The sequence below is a fragment of the Cricetulus griseus genome, chromosome 7 (assembly GCF_003668045.3).
Source record: "Cricetulus griseus strain 17A/GY chromosome 7, alternate assembly CriGri-PICRH-1.0, whole genome shotgun sequence".
NCBI classification, from domain to species: Eukaryota; Metazoa; Chordata; class Mammalia; order Rodentia; family Cricetidae; genus Cricetulus; species Cricetulus griseus.
In genome coordinates, this window is record NC_048600.1 from 117,588,216 (window position 1) to 117,611,714 (window position 23,499).

General features: G+C 47.1%; 1 protein-coding gene and 1 pseudogene across 4 annotated transcripts in view; one reads left to right on the plus strand and one right to left on the minus strand.

The window, feature by feature from the left end:
- Myl4 (myosin light chain 4) overlaps positions 1-21,326 on the plus strand; it is a 34,481-nt gene extending 13,155 nt beyond the window's left edge. For 2 of the 4 annotated variants that reach the window (XM_035447192.1, XM_027427886.2), the window contains exons 2-8: positions 11,581-11,740; positions 15,160-15,187; positions 18,434-18,583; positions 18,863-19,036; positions 19,459-19,536; positions 20,257-20,301; positions 21,182-21,326. In XM_035447192.1, coding sequence (XP_035303083.1) covers positions 11,612-11,740; positions 15,160-15,187; positions 18,434-18,583; positions 18,863-19,036; positions 19,459-19,536; positions 20,257-20,285 — 588 coding nt within the window. In that variant the 5' untranslated portion in view covers positions 11,581-11,611 and the 3' untranslated portion in view covers positions 20,286-20,301; positions 21,182-21,326. Of the gene's footprint in view, positions 1-7,820; positions 7,864-11,580; positions 11,741-13,909; positions 13,979-15,159; positions 15,188-18,433; positions 18,584-18,862; positions 19,037-19,458; positions 19,537-20,256; positions 20,302-21,181 lie in introns of those variants that run through there. The other 2 variants (XM_035447193.1, XM_035447194.1) reach the window with 2 other exon arrangements.
- Positions 2,065-6,713, minus strand: LOC113839249 (annotated as a pseudogene).
- Positions 21,327-23,499: the final 2,173 nt, after the last annotated feature.

Here is a 23,499-nt window from a genome sequence, read left to right on the forward strand (position 1 = left end):
GATCCCTGGGCCTTCCTTTTCTTCCTCATTTCTCCTCCTTTGTTGGTGGGGAGAAATCTTATATTCAGGGACTGAGTTGTTCATTCAGCCTTCAGTGGCCCACCAGACCTCTCTTGTTTAGGTGCTCTTCCCGTTTTCCTTTTTCAAAAGATTTTGTAGTTTTAATTATGTGTGTGTGTGTGTGTGTGTGCGCGCGCGCGCGCGCACGCGCGCGCACATGCACATGCTTGCACGTATCCTCAGAGGCCAGAGGTTTTGGATCTTTTGGAGCTGGAGTTACAAGTGATTGTGAAGGGCCTGAAGTGGGGATGGGAACTGAACTTCAGTCCTCTGTACAGTCCTCTGTATCCATCTCTCTAGCCCCCTTCTTATATTCTCACCTACCCTAACCATACCTACCTAGGCAACCGTTGTATTTTTTTTTTTACCAGTCTTAATTTTCAAATATACTTGTGTATATGTGTATGAGTGTGTGTGTGTGTGTGTGTGTAAAAAAATAACTGTCTTCCCTTGGAGCTTCGGTTTTAGCTTATTCACACACAATGAGATTATATTCACAAACTTATTTCTTAACAACTTAGATTTTTTTTTTTTTTTCGAGACAGGGTTTCTCTGTGTAGCTTTGGAGCCTGTCCTGGCACTCGCTCTGGAGACCAAGCTGGCCTCGAACTCACAGAGACCCGCCCGCCTCTGCCTCCTGAGTGCTGGGATTAAAGGCGTGCACCGCCAACGCCTGGCAACAATTTAGATTTTTAACTACTATACTTTCAAGATTATGGATTGGGTTATGAATGCTTAAAACCTTTTAAGTTATTGCCAGTTCTGAGTAAGAGGAAAGACAGTGTGACTACGGGAGGATGTGTTGCTATATGGAAAAGAAATAACCATCGTCGATTCCCATCCCTAGTCATGGCCATACAATACAATGAAAAAGAACAAAATGCCTCCCTGAAGACAGACCTGGAATCTCTTCTTGGGGGCTTCCATCACATCTTGGCTGTGGGAGCAAAGTCTATAAATACGAATAAAACACCAGAAGCAAAATATCTTTTTTGATCAAATAAAAAATGTGTTTTTTAGTGGCACACACCTTTGATCCCAGTACTTGGAAGGCAGAGGCAGGCAGATCTCTGAGTTCAAGGTCAGCCTGGTCTACAGAGAATGTTCCAGGACAGCCAGGGCTACACAGAGAAACCCTGTCTTAAAAAAAAATTCCCAGCCGGGCGTTGGTGGCACACGCCTTTAATCCCAACACTCAGGAGGCAGAGGTGCGTGGATCTCTGTGAGTTCCAGGCCAGCCTGGTCTCCAGAGCGAGTGCCAGGATAGGCTCCAAAGCTACACAAAGAAACCCTGTCTCGAAAAACAAAAACAAAAACAAAAAAAAATTCTCAAACCCAAACCAGCCAAACCACAGCAACAGAAAACAAAACAAAAGAGAAATGTTATTTATATGATATTGGGAAAACTCTGAAAGGAATTTGTAAAATGCATCAATTATTTAATAAAATGTTTTATTTTTTAACTCTCTTACTGTAAATGTTTATGTACCTAGTTTCTTATTCCACGAAGGTGCATTTGGGGTTATCTGGACATTTTAAAAACTCTCCTTTCCAATGGGAACATTTAAACAGATATTACCACTGCTCAGATGGGTGGCATGATGTGGGATTACTCACACTTTTGGATCTCACCTCTTTCAAGCACAAACATCCCATTCACCAGGGCAAAACTATTGATTATTTTACAGTGTCCATTAGGAAGACACTGTCTTCTAGGCAGAAGTGTTCTCTAGAGCTAGGTTAGTACACACAGCTTTGGGTCCCCTTCCTCTCCCTCTCCCCATTTCCTTTGCATTGCGCATGCATTGTACCATCATCTCTATTGGATCACGGCGAGCTGGGAAGTTGCTGTGTGTTATCACTGATGGCTGTGGACCTCTTAGGTCATGCAGATGTTGCGGAAACATCACATGTAATGTGAAATTTCACGTTACAACAAGAGTTTCAGTATCAAAGCCACACATGCCTATATCATCTGGGTCAGAAACAGTGAAAATGTTGACGTTATCCCACAAACAAGGCAACTAGAATATCCATTTTCTTTCGATATACCCCGAGAACAACTGCAGGTCAGACTTCTCCAACGAAGTTCTCACCGGTGGTCACAATAGACACACGAGCAGCTGTGTTTGTCCTCGGAGCACAGATCATTGGAGGGAGGAATCAGTTGCACCTGCTGGGATTTGACTCATGGCCATTAAAGCTTGTCTTAAGGTCACACCTCATCATAGGACCTGGTACTAGTTCATCTGAACTAGTGATGACATAAAGATCATTTTCTGATCTTGTGACCACCGAGCACACTACTGCACTAGCCTCACGTGCACCACTCAGAGCTCCAGCTCCCGGAAGCCCTGCTGTCAGCATCCAGAAATGCAGTCCAGCTGGCTCAGTCTTAAAAGTTTTTATAGAAAGCATCATCCAAAACTTTCATAATTTCATAATTCATCAGGACGCCGCTTCAATCTTCTTCTGAACCCCCGACCTGTTTTATTAGTTTCTGATGCAATTGAAATACGGAATAGATGTGTGCGTGATGAGCCTTTTAAAAAAGATTTTCATTGTGTGTAGGTGTGTGTGTGCATGACTTCGTGCACATAAGGGCTTGTATGTATGCACATTCGGGGATGCTGTCGGGATACACATTTGTAGAGACCAGAGGACACTATCATTCCTCAGGCACTGTCCAGCTTTTTTTTAGACAAAGGCTCTCATTGGTGAGGAACTTGTGGAGACTTGGGTGGCTGGTCAGTGATCCCCAGGGGTCCACCTGTCTCCACCTCCCAGCATTGGGATTACAAGCATGCTACCACACCCCCACACCCTGCTTTTTCATTGCACATGTGTTTCACATGCTAAAGATATTTCAGAACTTCCTGGTTCAAGCACCAATTTAGCCTTCGCTGGTCTCAGATTCCTCAGTAACGCAGTCAGAGGCATTCCTTCTTCAGACTTGAAGTGATTTGTTATGTGTCACTATGTAACCCATGTTTCTCTGTTAGACCAATGACTTCCAGCTAATCTTTCCCCTTCCACTTTTCTACAGCTTCCAGACACTTTAATAGTTTTTCGGTCTCCACAGGAAGTACTTTTTCTTTCTACAGTTTGTGGACTTCTTTCCAGTCTTTTGTAATATATTTGGTCAAGAGTGGCAACCCTTTCACTAGAGGGTTTTAAATAACTGCTTGAGCAAAGACCATACCAACCTTCTGTGTGCGTGCGTATGTGTGTGTGTGTGTGTGTGTGTGTGTGTGTGTGTGTGTGAGTGTGTGTGTGTGTGTGTGTGTGTGTGTGTGTGTGTGAGTGTGTGTGAGTGTGTGAGTGTGTGTGTGTGTGAGTGTGTGAGTGTGTGAGTGTGTGTGTGTGTGTGAGTGTGTGTGTGTGTGTGTGTGAGTGTGTGTGAGAGTGTGTGTGTGTGTGTGTGTGAGTGTGTGTGTGTTGTGTGTGTGTGTGTGTGTGTGTGTGTGTGTGTGTGTGTGTGTGTGTGTGTTTGGGGGTCAGAAAACTGCTCTGGGGCCTCAGTTCTTTCCTTCCCCCATCCTTGTCTGCTCTGTCTATGTGCATAGAAATAACTTTCCCTGTAGACTATGAGGCTCTCAGTTTCATCCTTATCAGGCATGTAAAGGCCCTGTGTGGAGATGTGCTTGCTTAGACTCCAGTGCTGCTGGAGTGTGGGGGCAGAGATAGGAGGATTCTGGTGAGTTACTAGACCTCCAGTTTAGCCCAAATGGCAAGCTCCAGTTTTAGTATGAGATCCTGTCTCAAAAAAGCAAGTGGAGCCAGGTGTAGTGGTACACACCCTTTTATTTTATTTTATTTTATTTTAGTTTAAATTAGGAACAAGCTTGTTTCACGTGGTACACACCTTTAATCTCAGCACTGGGGAAATGGAGGTGGATGGATCTCTGAGTTTGAAACTAGCCTGGTCTACTTAGTGAGTTCCAGGATAGCCAGGGCAATGTAGAGACTCTTTCTCAAAACAATTTGAATGTAATTGACCTCATAAACTCATAGGGAATGGCACTACTGGGGTATAGCTTTGTTGGAGTCGGTATGGCCTGGTTGGAGAAAGTTTGTTACTGTGGAGGCAGACTTTGAGGTCTCATATAAGCTCAAGCCACGCCCAGTGTCTCAGTTCACTTCCTGTTGCCTGCAAGTGAAGATGCAGGACTCTCAGCTCCAGCACCATGTCTGCCTGCACGCCACCATGTCCCGCCATGATGATAGTGGACTAAACCTTTGATCTGTAATCCACCCCATAAAATGTTTTTCTTTATAAGAGTTACTGTGGTCATGGTGTCTCTTCATAGCAATAGAAACCCTATCTAAGATACTAACTAAAAAATTAACAGACATCAACAACAGAAAGAAAGTGGAGATGGGGCTGGAGAGTTGGCTCAGCAATCCTTGTAAAGGACTCAAGTTCAGTTCCCAGCACCCACAATCAGGTACTCACAACTGACGTCCATGGTTGTTCCAGGCAATCTAATTCCCTTTTCTGGCCTCCTTGGGCACCAGCACCCTTGTGGTACACAGGAACTCAGGTAAGTGCACACGTGCGGACACACACTCACACACACAAATACAAATAAAAATGGATGAAACTGATAAAGTGGAGAGCAATAGAGGAAACACTTGATGTTAGCCTCTGACCTCTATATGAACACAAATATATACAGCATACACAGCTAGTTATAGTATGTCATTTAATCACAGCTCTCCTTTGAAGTTCTATTATCAGCTCAATTTTCCAGGGGAGAAAGCTGGGGCGCAAAGATGACTGACAGCCCCTGGTGCTGCGTCAGGGCTTCAGCCCAGGTATTCTGGTTCCCGACTGGGCCTCAGCCTCTCCTGCCAGCTTCTTTATGGACATGGATGAAAGAAAACACTTGACTGAGCAATGCCCTGTGATATCCAGGTTTAGGAGACACTGATGAGAAGGGAGGAGGCTGGGTGACAAGGACAGAGTATTAACAGCCAGGACTGCTGTCCTCAACATTCAATCCTAGGCAGGAGAATCTATCATCCAGGCAGGCCAGGCCAGTGTGGTCAGAGGTGACAGGCAGAAAGGAGTGGGTGTTGACGACCGCAGTCCAGAAGAGGACTGAGGATGACTGGTGCCAGTTCTTGGTGCCTTTGTCTCCGGGCTGACGTCTCACGTAAACTGGCTGGTAGGCGATTCTACCTTACAGGTTCAATCCACCGCATCTGAAGTGCTTCCAGTGGGAGCACTTTAGTGCTGCAGGATCTCTGGCTCGGGTACTGCCAGCTGTTCCCACAGAGGTTGGGTTTAGGCTGCCAGTGCTCACAGGGTTAGTTCTTCATTCACTCTCTAGGACCTCCTCTCTTAGATTGGCCAATGTGTGCTGAAGAGCAAGTCCCTGCTGAGGGGTCAAAATTCAACATCAGTGATCAGGAAACAGAATGAGGAAGATCAGAAGGAAGGTGGGACCTCTGATTCCAGCTGCTGTGATGCTGTAGTTTGTTGTTTTACTCATTTTACTCTGTTGTGTGTGTGTTGGGGGGGGGGGCGGCTTGTCACCCAGCTGCCTGGCCTTAGCTTGGCTTGTTTCCAGCCACCTTTTCTTAACTTAAAAAAAATTATCCCATTTACCTTTTGCCTCTAGGCTCTCTGTTTCTGTATTTTACTTTATATTTTGAGATAGGGCTGCTCTGTATAGCTTTGGAGCTTGTCCTGGAACTCACTCTGAAGAGATCCGCCTGCCTCTGCATCCCCAGTGCTAGGATTAAAGGTGTACTCGTGCCACCACCCGGCTATTTCTGTATATCATTTCTTTCCTTCTTATTCTGTATCTGGCTATCTATCTGGGTGACTGGACCCCAGCATCCTCCTCTTCCCAGATTTCTCCTTCTATTTATTCTCTTTGCCTGCCAGCCCTGCCTATCCTTCGTCCTGCCTCGATATTGGCTGTTTCAGCTCTTTATTAGACCAATCAGATGTTTTAGGCAGGCAAAGTAACACAGCTTCACAGAGTTAAACAAATGCAACACATTTTTGCACCATTAAACAAATGTTCCACAGCATGGACAATGTAACACATCTTTAACTAATATTCTACAACAGGATCCCTCTCAAGACAGTGAGTTCAGGTGATAAATAAGGTTCATCTCTCCAGTCAGGACTCTTGACTGCATCTGTGGCTCCTTCAGAGAAGCCATAGCTCTCTCCCAGTTACTTCAGGAGTGCCAGGCTCCTTTCTCCTGGAGTTGCTGAAAGTCAGAAACATGTAAAGCACTCTCACCTCATGCCTGCCCCATGTTGGGGTGCTCCATGACCTGAGATCTCAGGTAGTCTGGCTTGTCTTCTGAGGAGGCAGGCTGCCTGGACCTAGGGCCTCGTAACATGATTTCTTGGTGGCGACATTTCAAGGCTGTTTTCCAAGCACCGCCCTGCCCTCTTCCATCTCCCTTCCTGCCTCATCCTTCCTCAGTAGTGACCATCACGGATTGCTGTCCCTCCTTCCTGAACCCCACTGTCTCCTAGAGTTCTCTGTTTCTGAGGAAACCTGGGAAGCCAGGCATCCTCTGCCTGGAGAACTCATGGGAGCTGCAGATCTGTTTCTGGGATGGTTTTCCTGCCTCACATGTTATTTCTTACAAATCTCACAGTAGCTTTCAATGTTGAAGGTCATGACCCTATACTGGAAATGATAAAAACAAGCTTCAGATATACCACAGCCTACTCTAGAGAGCCCCGTGGACCTGATGCTCTCCAGATTTCTCTTTGAAATATTAATTTTGATCATTTTAAAGTATGTGCAGGTGTGTGTAACTGCTTGGGTTATGTGCACTGAGTGCTGGTACCCTAGGAGGCCATTGGCATGGGATCGCCTGGCATTGGAGCCTCTTGATGTGGATGCTGAGAATCAAACTGTGGTCCTCTGGAAGAGCAGCAACTGCTCTTAACTGCAGAGCCATCTCTCAGCCACTCGAGATTTTTTTTTTTTTTTTTTTTTTTTTGGTTTTTTGAGACTGGGTTTTTCTGTGTAGCTTTGGAGCCTATCCTGGTACTCGTTCTGGAGACCAGGCTGGCCTCGAACTCACAGAGATCTGCCTGCCTCTGCCTCCTGAGTACTGGGATTAAAGGTGTGCACCACCATCGCCCGGCATTAGATTTTTTTTTAATGGTGCTAGCAACTGAATTTAGGGCTTCATAAATGCTAGACAGGTGATCTACCTCTGATCCACATCCCTGCCCAGATTAAAAACCAAAACAAAACCCAAACCAAAGAAAATAAAACATTCTCCTAGCCCTGTCTTTTGAGGATCACTTTCCAGAATGACAAGAATGAGTGGTGTTTAAACTGCTCAGTAGGTGAGAGTATTTCAATCATTGGTTATTAAAAAAATTAAAATAGTCCAACTATTTCTTTGAAAACCATTGTGAGAAGCTGAGTTTGTAAAACACACCAAGGAGAGGCTCAGTGGGCAAAGCACTTGAAGGGTGTGCTGGTTTGAATGAAAATGGTCCCCATAGGCTCATATATTTCAATGCTTAGTCACCAGGGAGTGGAACTGTTTGAAAGGATTAGAAGGATTAGGAGGTGTGGCCTTGTCGGAGGAAGTGTGTCACTCATCCCTCACCTCTTGGCCTGTGGATCAGGACATAGCTCTCAGGTACTGCTCCAGCAACATGAGTGTATGCTACCATACTCACTGCCATAATGATAATGCACTAAGCCTCTGAAATTGTAAAAAAGTCCCCAATTAAATGCTTTTTTTTTTTTTTTTAAATAACAGTTGCCTTGGTCATGGAGTTTCTTCACAGAGATAGAACGAACAGTAAGTAAGACACAGGACAAGAGGGAGAATCTGAATTTGGATCTTCACCTGCATCCTGCACCACACTTGTAACCCCAGTCCTGTGGTGTGTGTGGTTTGGAGACAGTTGGATCTCCTGAGTTCCATGGCTAGCCAGTCTAGCCAATCAATGAGCTCCAGGTTCAGGGGCAAACCCTGTCTAAGAAAATAAGGTGGAGAGTGATAGAGGAAGACACTGGGGACACACACACACACACACACACACACACACAATTTAGAATGAAATCTTTAAAAAGTTTAAAATGAAAATAGAATTCAATAAATAAGAAATAAAGAATCAAATCAAATTAAATATACAAGGGCCAAGAAGATGGTTCAGTAGACAAAAGTAACATGCCGCCAAGCCCAGTGACCTGAGTTCGATCCCTGGGATCCACATGGTGGAAGGAGAGGACTCACTTCTGCAAGTTGTCCTCTGACTCCTCACACATGCCCACAGTATGCTTTCCTCCACCAAAATAAAGAAATAACTGTAAAAACCAAAACCAAACCCAAACAAACCATAAGACACACAGGGTGAGGTGCTGCTTGCAGGGTTGGTGGTAGAGGGAAACCTCCAGACCTGGCCCCTCTATCCCTTGGCGCCAGAAGAATGTCCTGGCACTAGGGTTCTGTTGACAGTGCTTTGAAATCTCCCAATTATCTTTCACGGCAGAGGTCAGCTGGCTGTGGCTCAGAGAGACTCTGTGGCTGGTGAGTCAGGACGGATGCTCACATGCCCGGCTCCAAGCTTCCAGCTGCGATGTTTTTACAGGCCTCCTAGGGAAATCTATAGTCTCCATACAAACACCCCAGGAAAGAGGCTGGGGATGGGAGGGAGATACAGAGACGAGGGGGCTGTGTTTCTTATCTTCTTTCCTCATCACCATCACCTAACTTCAGCCCTGGTGAAATAGATCAGGGAGGGGACCCACAGGGCACACAAAACGATGCAAATCTAGAGTTGGCAAGGGGTTAAGTTTGAAAAAAAAATTAACAAATTACTTTGTGTTTGTGGGAGTAGGGGAGCCTAAGCTTGTGAAGGTCAGAGGACAACTTGAGGAAGTCAGTTCTCTCCTTCCTTCCACCATGTGGGTCCCAGGGCAGAACTCAAACTGTCAGCTGACAGCAGATGTATTTTCCTGGGACACCGTCTCCATGGCCTCAAGGGGTCAGGTTTAATGGGCGAGAAGAAAGGGAAGTGAAGCAAAGGTGAGGGGAAGAGGCTACATGAAAAGAGAGATGGACCTGGATTGAGTTTCAGTCTTGCTCTAGTTTGAGGGCAACTTCTGGTCCTTTTTCCTGACTCAGTTTCCCTTGAAGGTTTCTTCGCCCAACAGCAGCTAGCATAGGAAGGGACAGTGTAGCGTAAGCCAGCCCACACAAAGGCAGTGGATTTAGCCAACCCAGTGCTGACAGCACTTGAGCCACTCAAAGCCTCTCTGGGCCTTAGAGTCTTCCCCAGGAAGGCTGTACTGCACAAGGTGATCTTAGCCCCAGGGCACTGGAGGCTTTTATAGCAGTTCAGGGAACTGGGAAGGGGCAGATGTTTGGCTCCAGAGTACCTGGAATTGGATGCTTCTGTGCTCCCTGGGGCTATTCTACCAATTTTGGTTTCTTGTTATTTGAGGCAGAATCTCATTATGTGGCCCAGGTCAGAAATCTCAATCCTCCTGTGTCAACCTCTTGAGCGACGGGGTTACAGACATGTTCTACTTCTCCCAATTAGCAGTCTTTATTTTATTTTATTTATTTATGTAGCCCAGGCTGGCCTCAGACTTACTACATAACCAAGGATGACCTCTAATTTCTGATTATCCTGCCTCCCCTTCCTGAGTGCTGGGCTTACAAGCAGGTGTCACCATAAATATTTGGTTTTATGTGGTGCTGGGAATGGGCCCAGGGTTTTGTGCTGTTGGTAAGCACACTGCCAACCATTTGTGCTATACTCTCAACTCATACAATCTTGTTCTATAGTTGAAGAAATGGCTTAGAAAGTCAGAGTGCTGTTCTGCCTTCCTTGGTTTTGATCCTGTGAACCCTAGACAGTCTAAAGGTCAGCTCAACTCGTGTGTGTGTGTGTGTGTGTGTGTGTGTGTGTGTGTGTGTGTGTGTGTGTGTTAGACAAACTATTTGGGGTTTTTTCCTGAATATTGTTGATTTTTTCTTGAAAACATCACATGATTGTACAAAAATTTCCATTTGTAGGAAGTGGAAGAAAAGCAAGAAACTGCTGTGACCCCTACCCCCACCCCCAGCTCTCCAGGGGTTTTCCTGTGAACAGCTGATTCTCACCTCCCATCCCTTCCCTTCCTCTCTCTCTGTTTTTTGAACTATGATCTTGCTACATAACCCAGACTGGCCTCAAACTCACAGTCCCTCTGTTTCTGTCTCCTGAGTGTCAGGTGTTAGGTGTGCATCACTCTGCCCTATTCCCATCCTGACCTTCCTGATGCCACCTCCTCCCCCATGTTTCTTTCTCATACAAATGAGACTGCAATATAAATTATTCAACTATACACAATAGAGTCAGGTATATCTGTCTTCCAATCTCAGCTCATAGTTCATCATTTGAGTGACCTTGGCCAAGTTATTTTAACCATGGTGTGTGTGTGTGTGTGTGTGTGTGTGTGTGTGTGTGTGTGTGAGAGAGAGAGAGAGAGAGAGAGAGAGAGAGAGAGAGAGAGAGAGAGAGAGATTGTCTGAGTAATAGTAATATCTGACTTTTAGGATTATGGAAGATTCAATGAGGTATTATAGGAATAGTATCTAGTAGCTTGGTGCATAGTAAGCAACACACACACACACACACACACACACACACACACACACACGACAGAGAGAGAGAGAGAGAGAGAGAGAGAGAGAGAGAGAGAGAGAGAGTTCAGTGGAGCATAATAAGTTAGACACAAAGCACACACTAGATCTTGAGCTTTCTAACCTTTAGCCTCCAGACTTTGCCATGTCTTTGTTTGTTACCCAGACCCGGACCCCTGTCCTCCTCCCGCCCCCCACCCCCACAAATGTGCAATAGTTGTTAAATGAACAACTGCAGGTAGAGTGTGGGTCTAGGGAGTTGAAGTCTGTGGAGTTCTTGGGATGCCTGCCCTGGACAATGCAGGGTGGGTTGGGAGAGTGGGACAGCAGGGCTGGCTGGACCAGCTGTTGCGCCAGGGCTCCATGCCTGGACAGTTGAGCCTCTAGGGCAGAGACTGGGGCTCTCAGCTTAAAGGCTCTTGGCTTAAAAGGAATGTGTAGTGGGCTGCCTCTGCTCAGGAGGGGCTAAAAAAAGCCTCAGCCTCCCCTGGGCTATGTGTGAGGGTTATCAAGGGCTCAGGTCAGCTCATCTCTCTCTGGCCGCTCTGGCACTTAGGAGAGGGTCCATTTGCCTGCCCCTCTCTGGGTTTCCACCAATGGCAGACAGGAAAGGACCAATCTACTCCAGAGGTGCAAGCTGTGAGGAGTGAGGTGTGTGTGTGTGTGGGGGGAGGGGACTGGTGGCCCCAAACTGGTGACAATACAGAGATGTCAGCTGTACCCTGCTGGTGGTGTTTCTTCCTTTTATAGCCAGCAGCAGTTGCTCTTGCCCTCAGCCAGCCCCTCCGTGGGGGCTCCTGCCCAGATAAAAGCAGAAGGAGGCCTTGCAGTCTCCCATCTTCTCTCTGAGGGGCCATCTCTCCGCTTTTGGTTCCTTTTTAGGGCCCCCCTCGACTGGAGACCGCAAGACAACATGCCTCCCAAGAAGCCCGAGCCTAAGAAGGAGGCTGCTAAACCAGCTGCGGCTGCTGCCCCTGCTCCTGCTCCTGCCCCAGCTCCTGAACCCCTCAAGGACTCTGCCTTTGATCCCAAGAGTGTGAAGGTAGGTGAAGCTCAGCCCACCAGGTAGGGGTGGAGATGACAGGGTCCTATTTTCTCTGTGGCTGAGAGATGTTTCTCTCAGGCTAGACAGAGATGAGGGCATGGGTGCCCATGCCCCAGGTCATCGCTCCAAAGGCCAGTAGAACCAGAACTAGACTTGGGTTAGAGGCTTCCTGTTTTAACCAAAGTTTGCTGCTCTGTGCAAAGTGGCTCAGTCAGGCCACCTCCCAAATAGCCCAGTAGAACCCAAAATGGTGGCAGGTGCAACCAAGCAGCCAGCTTTTGTAAAACATAAGATGGGGCAAGCACAGTGAAGCAAAGATGGACTTTTACCTGAAGTAGAATATGAATATATCTTTTACAGTTTATTATTTTATTCTCCATGCGTGGGTGTTCTTACCTTACATGTATGTCTGTGTAGCACATGCATGCAGTGTCTATAGAGACCAGAAGAGGCCGTTGGATCCCTCAGCACTGGAGTTACAGATTGTGAGATGCCATGTGGGTGTTGGGGATCAAACCTGGGACCTCTGGAAAAACAGCCAGTGCTCCTAATAGCTAAATCCTCTCTCCAGCCCTGAGAGGTGGAATATACTTATGAAAGATAGACACATGATGGGAACTAGTGGTGCAACTGGGGATGGGGTGTGAGCAGCCAGGGAGGATGCTCTTGTGTGCAGAGGTATGGAGGCTCACTCCAAAATACACTTTTGGGACAAGAGGTAGAGAAGATAAGAGCAGCCTGGGACCTTCCCTTTTTTTTCCCCTTACACTGACTGGCCTCTCTTTCATGGCCTCAGCTAAGTGGCTCACTCCTGGCTGAGACCTCTCTAACTTGGTGAGGAAACTGGGCCTGCTTTCTTTCCTTTCTTTCTTTCTTTCTTTCTTTCTTTCTTTCTTTCTTTCTTTCTTCTTTTGTTTTTTTTGAGACAGGGTTTCTCTGTGTAGCTTTGGAGCCTATCCTGGCACTCACTCTGGAGACCAGGCTGGCCTCAAATTCACAGAGATCCGCCTGCCTCTGTCTCTGTGCTGGGATTAAAGGTGTGAACCACCAATGCCCGGCTCGGGACTGCTTTCTTTAGTCTCCCAGTTTTATGCCCTGCTTCATCTTGCTCCCTTCACCTGGCTGGTAATGCCCCCTTTCTCTGGAGCTGGTGTGGGCCCCTGTTGACTGACTCAGTCATTTTAGGCCTCCCAGCAATCTGGCCTAGCTGCAGAAGGAATGAATCTGGAAGGGTTGGGCTGGGAAAGAGAGGGTCTGAAGTGTCTAGACAGGACCAGTTTGAAGAGAGGTCAAGTGGCTCAGGGTATGAAGAGCTATTAATATCAGGTCTGGAGTGGTGGCCCCCTTCGGGATCTCACAGGACAGGAGTGGAGGATGGTGATGAGAAGTACAAACAAGGCTCTGTGACACACAGGCAGAGGCCAGAAACCCAAGGCTCTAACTGTGTGGGCCTCCCTAGTCTTCTCAGAATCCAGCTCACACAAGAAATTTAGTACATTACTGTGCCAAGGGGTCAAGACCCTGTTAAGCTCTACCAGGGTTTAGCAGGATTGATGTGTCAAAGGGATGAAGGAAGCTGCCCCATGCCTGGATTTGATTGTATGGCTCCTTGTGGAGAAACTGAGAGTAGTGGAAACCCCGATAGGATCTAGGGGCGTTCTGCATCATTGTTCTTTCCTAAAAGCTGAGCATCTGTGTCCCCTTTGCCTTTATTTCTGACTTGTCTGATTAAACAACATGCCTGGCTAGGCAGTGGTGGTGCACACCTTTAATCCCAGCACTCAGGAGGCAGAGGTAGACAGATCTCTGTGAGTTCGAGACCAGCCTGATCTACAAGAGCTAGTGCCAGGACAGCCTCCAAAGCTGCAGAGAAACCCTGTCTCGAAAAACAAAAACAAAACAAAAAGATAAACACCATGCCTGGTACCTGTCGTCTGGACGACAGCTGCCCAGTGGCATCAAAGGAGCACTCTCCACCTTGATCTGTCACTTCCCTCTGCTCAGTCACCTCTCCTGAAAGTCAGTGTTACTCATGGGAGCCATTCCCTGTTCACATATTGCCCAAATTCCTTTGTTTATGAGATTCCTTGACCACATTGAGAGCAGAGGTAAACCTGAGACCATTGCGTCATGACCACATGGTCAGACTGAGGGCTTCTGTCCTGGTTTCTTTTACATGTCTGCTCCTGGGGCAAAAAGCATCACAAAGCAAGGCAAGCGGTATCTTTTCCAAGTGTAGGTCTTGCTTTTCCTTATTAGGGGAAGGGAGCTTTCCTTTCCTCATTTACCTCCACACTTGGTAAAACCACTCCCAGCCATAGTTTTCTGGCTGAGCCCCTATGCTGTCAGTTCTGGGAGAAGAGGTGAATGAAAATGCCCCAGTGGTGGCACCCAGCACCACTAGGGAAGGGAGGGCCAGGGTAGAGTGGAGTGGGGAAGGACGTCAAAGTGACATCCAAGACAGTTAAAATGACGACTCATGCTTGGTCATCTCAGCTCATGTTTCAGAACTTCCCACCCAGGTGCTCTGTCCTCAGCATTGCAAACCATACGTGTTGGGCGTGGGCACCCAAAACCCATTTCTTCATTCAACACAATATTTTTGAGTACCTACTATGTACCAAACACTTTAGTGATAATAATATCACGGGGGGGGGGGGGGGAGAGCTGGTTTTAATGAGACAGGCACAGATTAAACAGGGACAAAGAATCCAGGCACCTGTAACTTATTAGAGTGCCCAGGAGGAAGGTGGAAGGGAAAGCTTCATTCATGGAGATGGGAGGTGGGGGGGGAGTCCCAGAATGAGCAGTACTGAGCACCCAAAGCCAGAGGAGGCACATCTAGTCAGGGGACTGTGAACTAGGGAGACCCTGGGGGTGACAGTGAGATAGCTTATCCATGGCTGTCTAGGGTGAGAAAGAATTTACTTTCCACCCAAAAGAATTGTAGTAACGGGTCACCATAGGCTGTACACTGTGTAGATAGATAACTTCTCTTTTCCTCTTGATGGTGATTTTTTTTAGATTGATTTGTTTTGTGTATGTCTTGCCCGTATGTGGGCCATGTGTGTGTGTCGCCCATGGAATCCTGGAGAGAGCATTGGAATCCTTGAGACTGGAGTTGCAGATGGTTGTGAGCTTCCATGCAGGTGCTAGGAACTGAACTTTGGTCCTCTTCAACAGCAACAATGCCTCGTAGAGCTCCAGCCCTTCTCACTTACCTTTTTGGTTTTGAGAGAGTTTCGAAGGCTGCATTATGTCATAGATTCCCAGCTTTGGGCCATTCATTGGGAGACTGGTTTACCCTCAGCCCAGTGTCCTTCCCTCTTCACCAGTGGCCTGTTGGAGGTGACCAGACTTCCTTTGGAAAGCCTTTGGCAGTCCCTGCCCTCACTCCTATGTTTCTTTCCCTACAGATAGACTTCAGTGCCGACCAGATTGAAGGTGAGTGTGAACAACTCCACGTTCTCTTTCGCTTTCCAGAGAAGGATCAGTGGTCCTTGTGGTAACAGTAATTATTGTCATCCCAGCAGGCCTGCTAGTCACAGTCCTAGCACTTTTTATGGATCAAGTCACTTTATTCTTCTAACAATCCTATGAGGTATAGTAGCTATCACTGCCCCCATTTAACAGGTAGTAAAAGTGAGGCTCAGAGAATGTGGGTGTCTTTTCCATTCTCACATGGCCAGCAGTGGTGGATCCAGGATTCAAATCTGGGTAACTTATTCTAGACCTTTGCTTTCTGCTGTCCCTTCAGAGGGCTTGAGATAGACTTGATGGCCAATATCAAATGATGCTGGTGTCTTTACCTCCCCTCCACACACCCCCTCCCCAACTTGTCAGGATATCTGCAAGTCCTGCTCTCTGTTCTTGACACTGGAAACACTCTTTAGCTTATGGGCACTCTCTCCTCCCTCATCATGGAGTAAGCCTGTGACACGTCCACCCTCCCTGGTGGCAGGGCCAGTGGTGACTTGCAGGTACACTCGTCCATCTGTTGTCTCTGTCACCAACTCTTCTTGTTTTCAATAGAGACAATTTCTGCTTTTTCAGTCTTATATAAAGTGTCAGTAAATGCAACTTTAGGATAGATCTCAAGGGGCTGGAGAGACAGATGGCTCAGTGGTTAGAAGTGTGTACTGTTCTTGCAGAGGACCTGAGTTCGTTTCCCAGAGCAGTTCACAACCACCTGTCACTTCAGCTCCTGCACTTACATACACACATAATTAAAAATAAAATAAACCTTAAAAAAAGAGAGATCTTGGGACTTCTCACACAAGGATGTACTTAAATAATCAGAGAGACTTTTGTGTTGTTTACATTTGGAGGGCATCCGCATCTTTTCTCTCGGTCTTCCTAGCACTGGGTGAAAGGATGCCTGCATTTGAGTTGTAAGATTAATGATAGTTTTTGTCAGTTTCCCTCTAACAAAGCGGTATCAGTTTACTCACACACAGAACATGAGACCTGACACATGTGTTTTGCAGCTGGTGACAAGAACCTGTTTTGGTCATAAACCATAGAGACTCACTGTCAGGCAACAATTCTAGTTAAATACATGCATCTGTAGCTATGTCAACCCCACGGGACCAGTGAGGACTGGAAACTTACATTTCCCATGGGGAATCGTGGTGAAAATTTGCTAAGACAGCTGGTTGAGGTTTTCAGGCTGGGGTTAAGCTCTTTGTAACCTCTCACCCCTGACTCTGAAGCTTTTCATGTTGGGTTATGATGGTCTTATCCCTGTTGTCTCTTTATTTGCTTTTGAGTGAAGCTATGGCCTTCCTTCCTTCCTTCCTTCCTTCCTTCCTTCCTTCCTTCCTTCCTTCCTTCCTTCCTTCCTTGAATTTCTGATTCTCCTGCCTCCACCTCCTAAGTGCTGGGGTTATAAGAATGTCTGACCACACTTGGTTAATATGGTGTTGGGGATTGAACCCAGGACTTCACCTATGCCAGGCAAGCTCTCTACCAACTGAACCACATCCCCAGCCCCAGGGGATGGTTTTGTTGTGTTATAATGAAAATGACATTCTTTGGGAATCGGGAGACTATTTTATTGTCACCAATTCTTCCACTATGAGCTGTGAGATGTTGTTCCTGCCCCCTTCTTCTTCCAAGTTCACTTTATTTATGTGTGCAGGCATATGTACTCATGGAGGCCAGAGGCAGGCATCAGATCTCTTGGAGGTGGATTTACAGGCCTTTGTGAGCTGCCCGTTGTGGGTGTTGGGTTTTAAATCTTGTCTGTTAGAGCGTTAAGCTGTCTTAACCACTGAGCCATCTCTCCAGCCCCATAGTCATTTCTATAAACTTAATGCTATTCAAAGCAAGGATATTTGGTTCTGTTTATTTCCTAAATTTCATGACTATTCAATATCTTGTCTACATCTACCCTTTATCTATCTGGAGCTAGTTACCTTCTTCTAAGCTTTGTGTTTCCTGGGTGCTATGGCTCCAATTTCTTTATATATCCCACCCCTCCATAGGAACTAGCTTCCCACTGTTGACTTCTTCTCTTATCCTCCACCAGATTTACATAGCCTTCTAGAACAGGGATTCTTCCACCATGGAGCTCTTTGCTGCCCGTTAGTTACTGCAGTCTGCTGTCTCTTGAGGTTGTCCACTTGTTTGTCACTGGTACGAGGTGGCCTAAGTGTCACTGCCAGTTCATGTTATTCTAATAAAGTAATTGAATCCAAATTGATGGAGAATTAGCCAGACATGGTGGCAGATGTCTGTAATCCTGGCACTTGGGAGTCAGAGGCAGGAGGATCAGGGGTACCAGATTATCCCCTGCTACATAGCACATTTGGGGTCAGCCTGGACCACGTGACACCTTGTCTTAAAAAAAAAAAAAACCCAAAGCAAAGAAACTGATGAGGAAGTAAGGCTATTTACAAAGGGCCCCTTAGACACCTTCTCTGCAACCTTCAACATGCCAGGTCTTTCTTGTACTGAGCTAGTCCCAGAGGCAGGAGACATGAGAGCCACCGTGGTCTGTTCCCTACCTCTATGATCCATCCACATGCTTGGTATTCTTTTTGATCCCACCAGCCACACATGCATGTGACTTTGAGTCCTCACTTAAAGCTAAGAATCAGAGGACCCACAGAAATGCCAGTTTACCAAAAACTACCGGTGGTTCAGTGGCAGGCCTGGTGTAGTCTGACTTAATGTCATCAGCCTTAATGTCACCTTGTCTGGCTCTGGAGCTCTTGCAGTTGGGAACAGGCAGTACAGATAATAGCTGACTTTTGAATAGGTCTTATCACATTTCAAACTGTCCCCACATCCTGCCACCTCCCAGGACACTCATAGCAGCAGGGATAATGGGCAGAGAGGGAGGGAACAGAGACCCAGCCTGGCTTTTCATACTCTCCTAGGCAGAGCCAAATCTGGGAAGCCTCACTCCTGGCAGGAATAAGGGACTTGCCTCCACCAGGGAAGGATGTGGGGTGGGGAGAAACAAGGAGCTAGCCAATCCTATGACTGCCTGTGAGAAGGGAGCCAGAGACCAGTGCTAGGATAGGTCATGGAGTCCCCAGGTGACTTTGCTTGTCAGGAGATGGGGGGTAAAAGCAGTTTCCAAGGAAAGCCTGGAACAGTGGTTCAAAGGAACGGCTATAGTCTTAAAGTACCCCATTGAGCAAGCCACAGCCCCGGGGGCTATAGCTGTGTGTCTTTCTACAGAGTTCAAAGAGGCCTTTTCACTGTTTGACCGGACTCCAACTGGAGAGATGAAGATCACTTATGGACAGTGTGGGGACGTGCTGCGGGCCCTGGGCCAGAACCCCACCAATGCAGAGGTGCTGCGTGTTCTGGGCAAACCTAAGCCTGAAGGTTAGTGTGGGATTAATGTCTAAATAGTTCAGCACTCATACAGAATGGTCTAATAGCTGGACCCAGTGCAGAGTTACATGGACGCTTGGTGTTTTGTTGTTGCTTGTTTTGTTTGTTCTTCTCAATTCTGTGTGCTTATCTCTGTAACTCTGCCTGTCACTGGTGGAGTGTCTCACCCTAAACTCTGGGTGGTGTGAGAGCTGGGATGAGGCCTCTGGGCCCTCGCCTCCCTGAGTGTCTACTTAAGTGGTCTCTGTCTGCCCTCATGCCCTTTGGAAGAGATGAGTTCCAAGACACTGGACTTCGAGATGTTCCTGCCCATCCTGCAACACATCTCCCGAAACAAGGAGCAGGGCACCTATGAGGACTTCGTGGAGGGGCTTCGGGTCTTTGACAAAGAGAGCAACGGCACAGTCATGGGGGCTGAGCTTCGGCATGTCCTTGCTACTCTGGGTATGTCAGCTGGGCAGGACTGAAAACTGCATGAAAGTAGCTGAAGGATAAGAGGGGCCAAGTGGCATATGGTGGGGTGTATCTAAGGGTCCCTGTATCTGGCAAATCCCTATCCAGGGCCTATTTCCCTGGCCTCTATGGGAACTCCCCCTCCCCATCTATCCCAGGAACTGGGTTTGCCCAGCAAGCACCAGGGGCTGGGAGAGAACAGTTGGCAGAGCAGGGGTTACTCCTGAGGCCTGCCATGGACTCGGGGCTTTTTTCCCTACTTTCACCACTGGTGCTGTGCCCACTTCCAGAGCCTTTGCTGAGGTTTGCCATTAACCATTTCTCAGATCCATAGTGGACTTTAAGCCTCGTGAGTACTTCCGTTTTTCCTTCCCCTTCTCTGTGTCATCACGACCCCATTCCCACACCCCCAGGAGAGAAGATGAGTGAGGCAGAGGTGGAACAGCTGCTGTCCGGGCAGGAAGATGCCAATGGCTGCATCAATTATGAAGGTTTGGTCCTTCTTTGCTTCCCAGGGTTCCCAGGATAAGAGCGGTGTGGGATGGGATGGCCAGCCCAGAGGCTGCAGGATGCATGACTCAGATGGGCTGTGGTGCTTTTTTTTTTTTTTTTTTTTTTTTTCCCATCTTGGGACTGAATATCTGATATAATGGAAGGAACATTAAAATATATATTTATTATTGCTGTAGGTATAGATATGGTGTGAATGTTGGTATGGGCACACGTGGGGTTCCGAGGTCAGAAGACAATTTTTAGGAATCAATACTTCCTTCTGCCCTTGGTTCCTTGGGATTGGACTCAGGTCATCGGGCTTTTGTGACAAGCACTTGTACCCACTGAGGCAGCTCACTGGCCTGGGACCTTGGGTTTTGGAGACAGCTCTGTGATAAACCATCATTGTGACTTTGATCAAGTCACTGGCCATCTCTGAGCCTCAAATGGGGGTGGGCATGCTGGCACCTTTTGTAAGCTGTGGGGATCTGTAGTGACAACATAGTTCATGTCATGTGTCTAATATCAGCACAGAGGGAACACATAGCAGAGTTTAGGTCTTTTCCCTCTTCTGCCTTCTCCGCCAACCCTCCAGGAGGAGAATTACCACCTGCTGAAAGGGCATGGCAAGGTTGGAAGTGTGGGGACAGAAAGCAGTGGAGAGGGTGAGGAGCTCCGAGGGGCGTTCTGTATGGCTGACTCTCGGATTTCTTTCTTAGCCTTTGTCAAGCACATCATGTCTGGGTAGAGTGGACTTCTCCAGGGTGAGTTCTGCCTCTTCCTTAAGGTCCTTTGTGGCTCTAAAGGGGCTTATGGATCCACCACATGCGCCGGAAGTCTTCTGTGCTGGGTCTGTGGAGCCAAGGCAGGAGGACAGCCTGGGGCTCCCAGCTTGGTGCTAGTTCTAGCCCTCATGCCTCTGCTGCCCAACACCATGCTCCTTGTCTTTTGCCTTGTCTTAGTTAGTGTTTCTATTGCTGTGGTAAATACCACGACCAAATGCAGCTTGGGGAGGAAAGGGTTTATTCAGCTTACAACTCTCAGGTCACACTGTATCACTGAGGGATGGCAGGGCAGGAACTCAGTGTGCAGGGTCCTGGAGGCAGGAACCGAAGCAGAGGCCATGGAGGAATGCTGCTTACTGGCTTGCTCCTCATGGTTTGCTCAGTCTGCTTTCTTGCAGAGTTCGGGGGTGTCCAGAAGTAACACTTTCTCTAGTGGACTTCCCACATCAATCATTAATCAAAAAACCAAACCAAATTAAGCAACAAAAAACCCTACAGACTTGTCTATAGGCACTCTGATGGAAGCGTTTGCTCAGTTGAGGTTTCTCTTCTCAGATACTCATGTTGGCAAAACAACAACAACAACAACAAAATCCAAAACAAAACAAAACAAAATACAGCTAGGACATGCCCTGTTTTGAGCTTCACTGTTAGGCCCTCTAGCCTCTCACTGGGTCTTTCAGGCCTGGGCCCAGCACAAGCTCTTGGGTGTGATAAAGCCCCATCCAAGTTGGAATCCCTGGTTTATGCCTCTTCAATCCCTTGGTGTAGCGCCCTCCCCATGATGTGGGGTTGTGATAAGGGTATGGGATATGGGAAGGTGACATGCTCTCTTTAACTAGCACTTTTTTTTTTTTAGGTGCTTGACCACCCATGGTGGATATCACAGAGTCGGACTCACATTGTATCACAGCTCTACAACCTCTCAGACCTATGACCTTCCCTGTAAATAAAGAGCCCAGCACCAAGTCTCACCAATCCCTGGGCTGTTTTTCAAAACCTATTAATGGAGTTCATTTGTGTGTGCGTGTGATAATGTCACCGGAGGCCTCGTGTTCTTGAGTTGGATCTGGGAGCAGGTAGACAAGGACAAAAGACCAAGGATCTAGAAATAGTGGCATCAGACACATGAGTGAGAGGCTTTTGAAGGGCCTGCAGCTTGAGGACCCCCTCAGAAAGCTCCTTCTCCACTCTGTCATCCTTAGGTAGAAGGTGGGAAAAGGGATACCCAGGACTGCCAGGATAATACCCCTCACAGAGTCTTCTTCTTCTTCTTCTTCTTCTTCTTCTTCTTCTTCTTCTTCTTCTTCTTCTTCTTCTTCTTCTTCTTCTTCTCCTCCCTCTTCTTCCTCCTCCTCTTCCTCTTCTTCCTCCTCCTCCTCCTCTTCCTTCTTTTTTAAATCGGATCAGGCATGGAAACACACACCTGTGGTCCCAGTGGTAGAGAGGTGGAGATAAGAGGATCCGATCATATTGAGCTGCATAGTGAGTTTGAGGCCAGCTGTACCCATGGGCCACAGCCTACTTAAAAAAAAAAAAGTTAGCTCAACACTTGCTTAGTATGTGTGATTACATTAGATCCCCAGCACTCTAAAAAATGTGACTAAACACCTAGAATACAGAGGATATGATATCATGTAGCATGATAACCATTTTTAAAAAATCAATTCAGTACTTGTCTTAGGGTTTCTATTGCTGTGAAGAGACACTACGGCCATAGCAACTCTTACAAAGGAAAACATTTAATGGGTACAGTTCAGAGGTTTAGTCAATTATCATCGTGGTGGGACATAGCAGCGTATAGGAAGATGTGGTGCTGGAACTTGGAGTTCTATATCTTGACTCACAGGAAACAGGAAGTAAACTGTCACACTGGGCATGGCTTGAGCATATATGAGACCTTAAAACCTGCCTCCTTAATGATACACTTCCTCCAACAAAGCCACATCTAATAGTTCCACTCCACATAGTCTTATGGGGGTCAATTACATTTAAACTACCACAGTAGTGTTAAGAATATTCACACTATGGGGGTGGAGAGATGACTCAGTGGTCAAAAGTGCTTGCTGCTCATCCAGAGGACCCCGGATTTGCTTCACAGCGCCCATATCCAGATGTTCACAACCACTTGTAACTCCAGGGGATCTAATCAATCTTCTGGCCTCTGAGGACACACACACACACACACACACCACAAAAATACATACACATAACACAGACACAGACACACACACACATACAGAGAGAGAGAGAGAGAGAGAGAGAGAGAGAGAGAGAGAGAGAGAGAGAGAAAGAGAGAGACCTTTGTGAGTTTGGGGTTACATAGTGAGTTCCAGGACAACCAGGTCTACAGAGAGAGACCTTGTTTCAAAAACAAAACACCAAAAAAACCACACCCCCAAACCACTCCTTCAAAAAAGGAAAAAAAGAAATATATCTTTGAAGCCTTATGAAACAAACAGTAACAAACAATAACCAGTCAAAAAATGGAAGTGCATTTGTTATCTGCTTTCCCAGAGAGGTCCAGGACTGGCAGTGTTACTATTCTGCTCAAAGCCTCAGGCCCCGGGGCCCCTTTTATACTGTCTCCTCATGTGGGAGCTATCCTGGTGATCTAAGATGGCTGCTGCTTCTCGGCCATCTTGTCCACTGAGGAGTGTTAAGGAGCATTCCCTACTCAGTTAACGTCTTCAGGAACTGGCATCACTCATAAGTCTCCTCTGTGTTGTTGGGGGCTTAGTCGTGTGAAAACAGAAGAAACCCTGTCCTTTTAACTCAATGGAGGAGACTTTGGTGGGTGGGTGGGGGGGCATCCTGTGGATTGATGGGAAGTGATGGGTCACAGGGCGGCTGCTTTGAGGAAGGAAGAATGTCTGAGTGGTGCCCATAAGGCCGAGATCTCTGCCACCCAGGGTCTAAGACAGCAAACAAAGTTCTCAGCTCAGGTTTCCATGGAGCTGTCTGCTTCCCATCAGAGGGAAAGGGCAGCTTTGTGGAAAGTCCCCCTTATCAGAGGGACTGAGCTGGAGCCGGTGAGCAGAGACTGGCTTGGAGCAGTCCGGCCTCATCCCTGCTTCTTCCCAACTCTGCACCAAACTTCTGATCCAGCCCACAGTCTCTACTACTTGTGGGGAGGTATGAGGAAAGAGGACCTTAGAGACGATGTGATTATGAAAC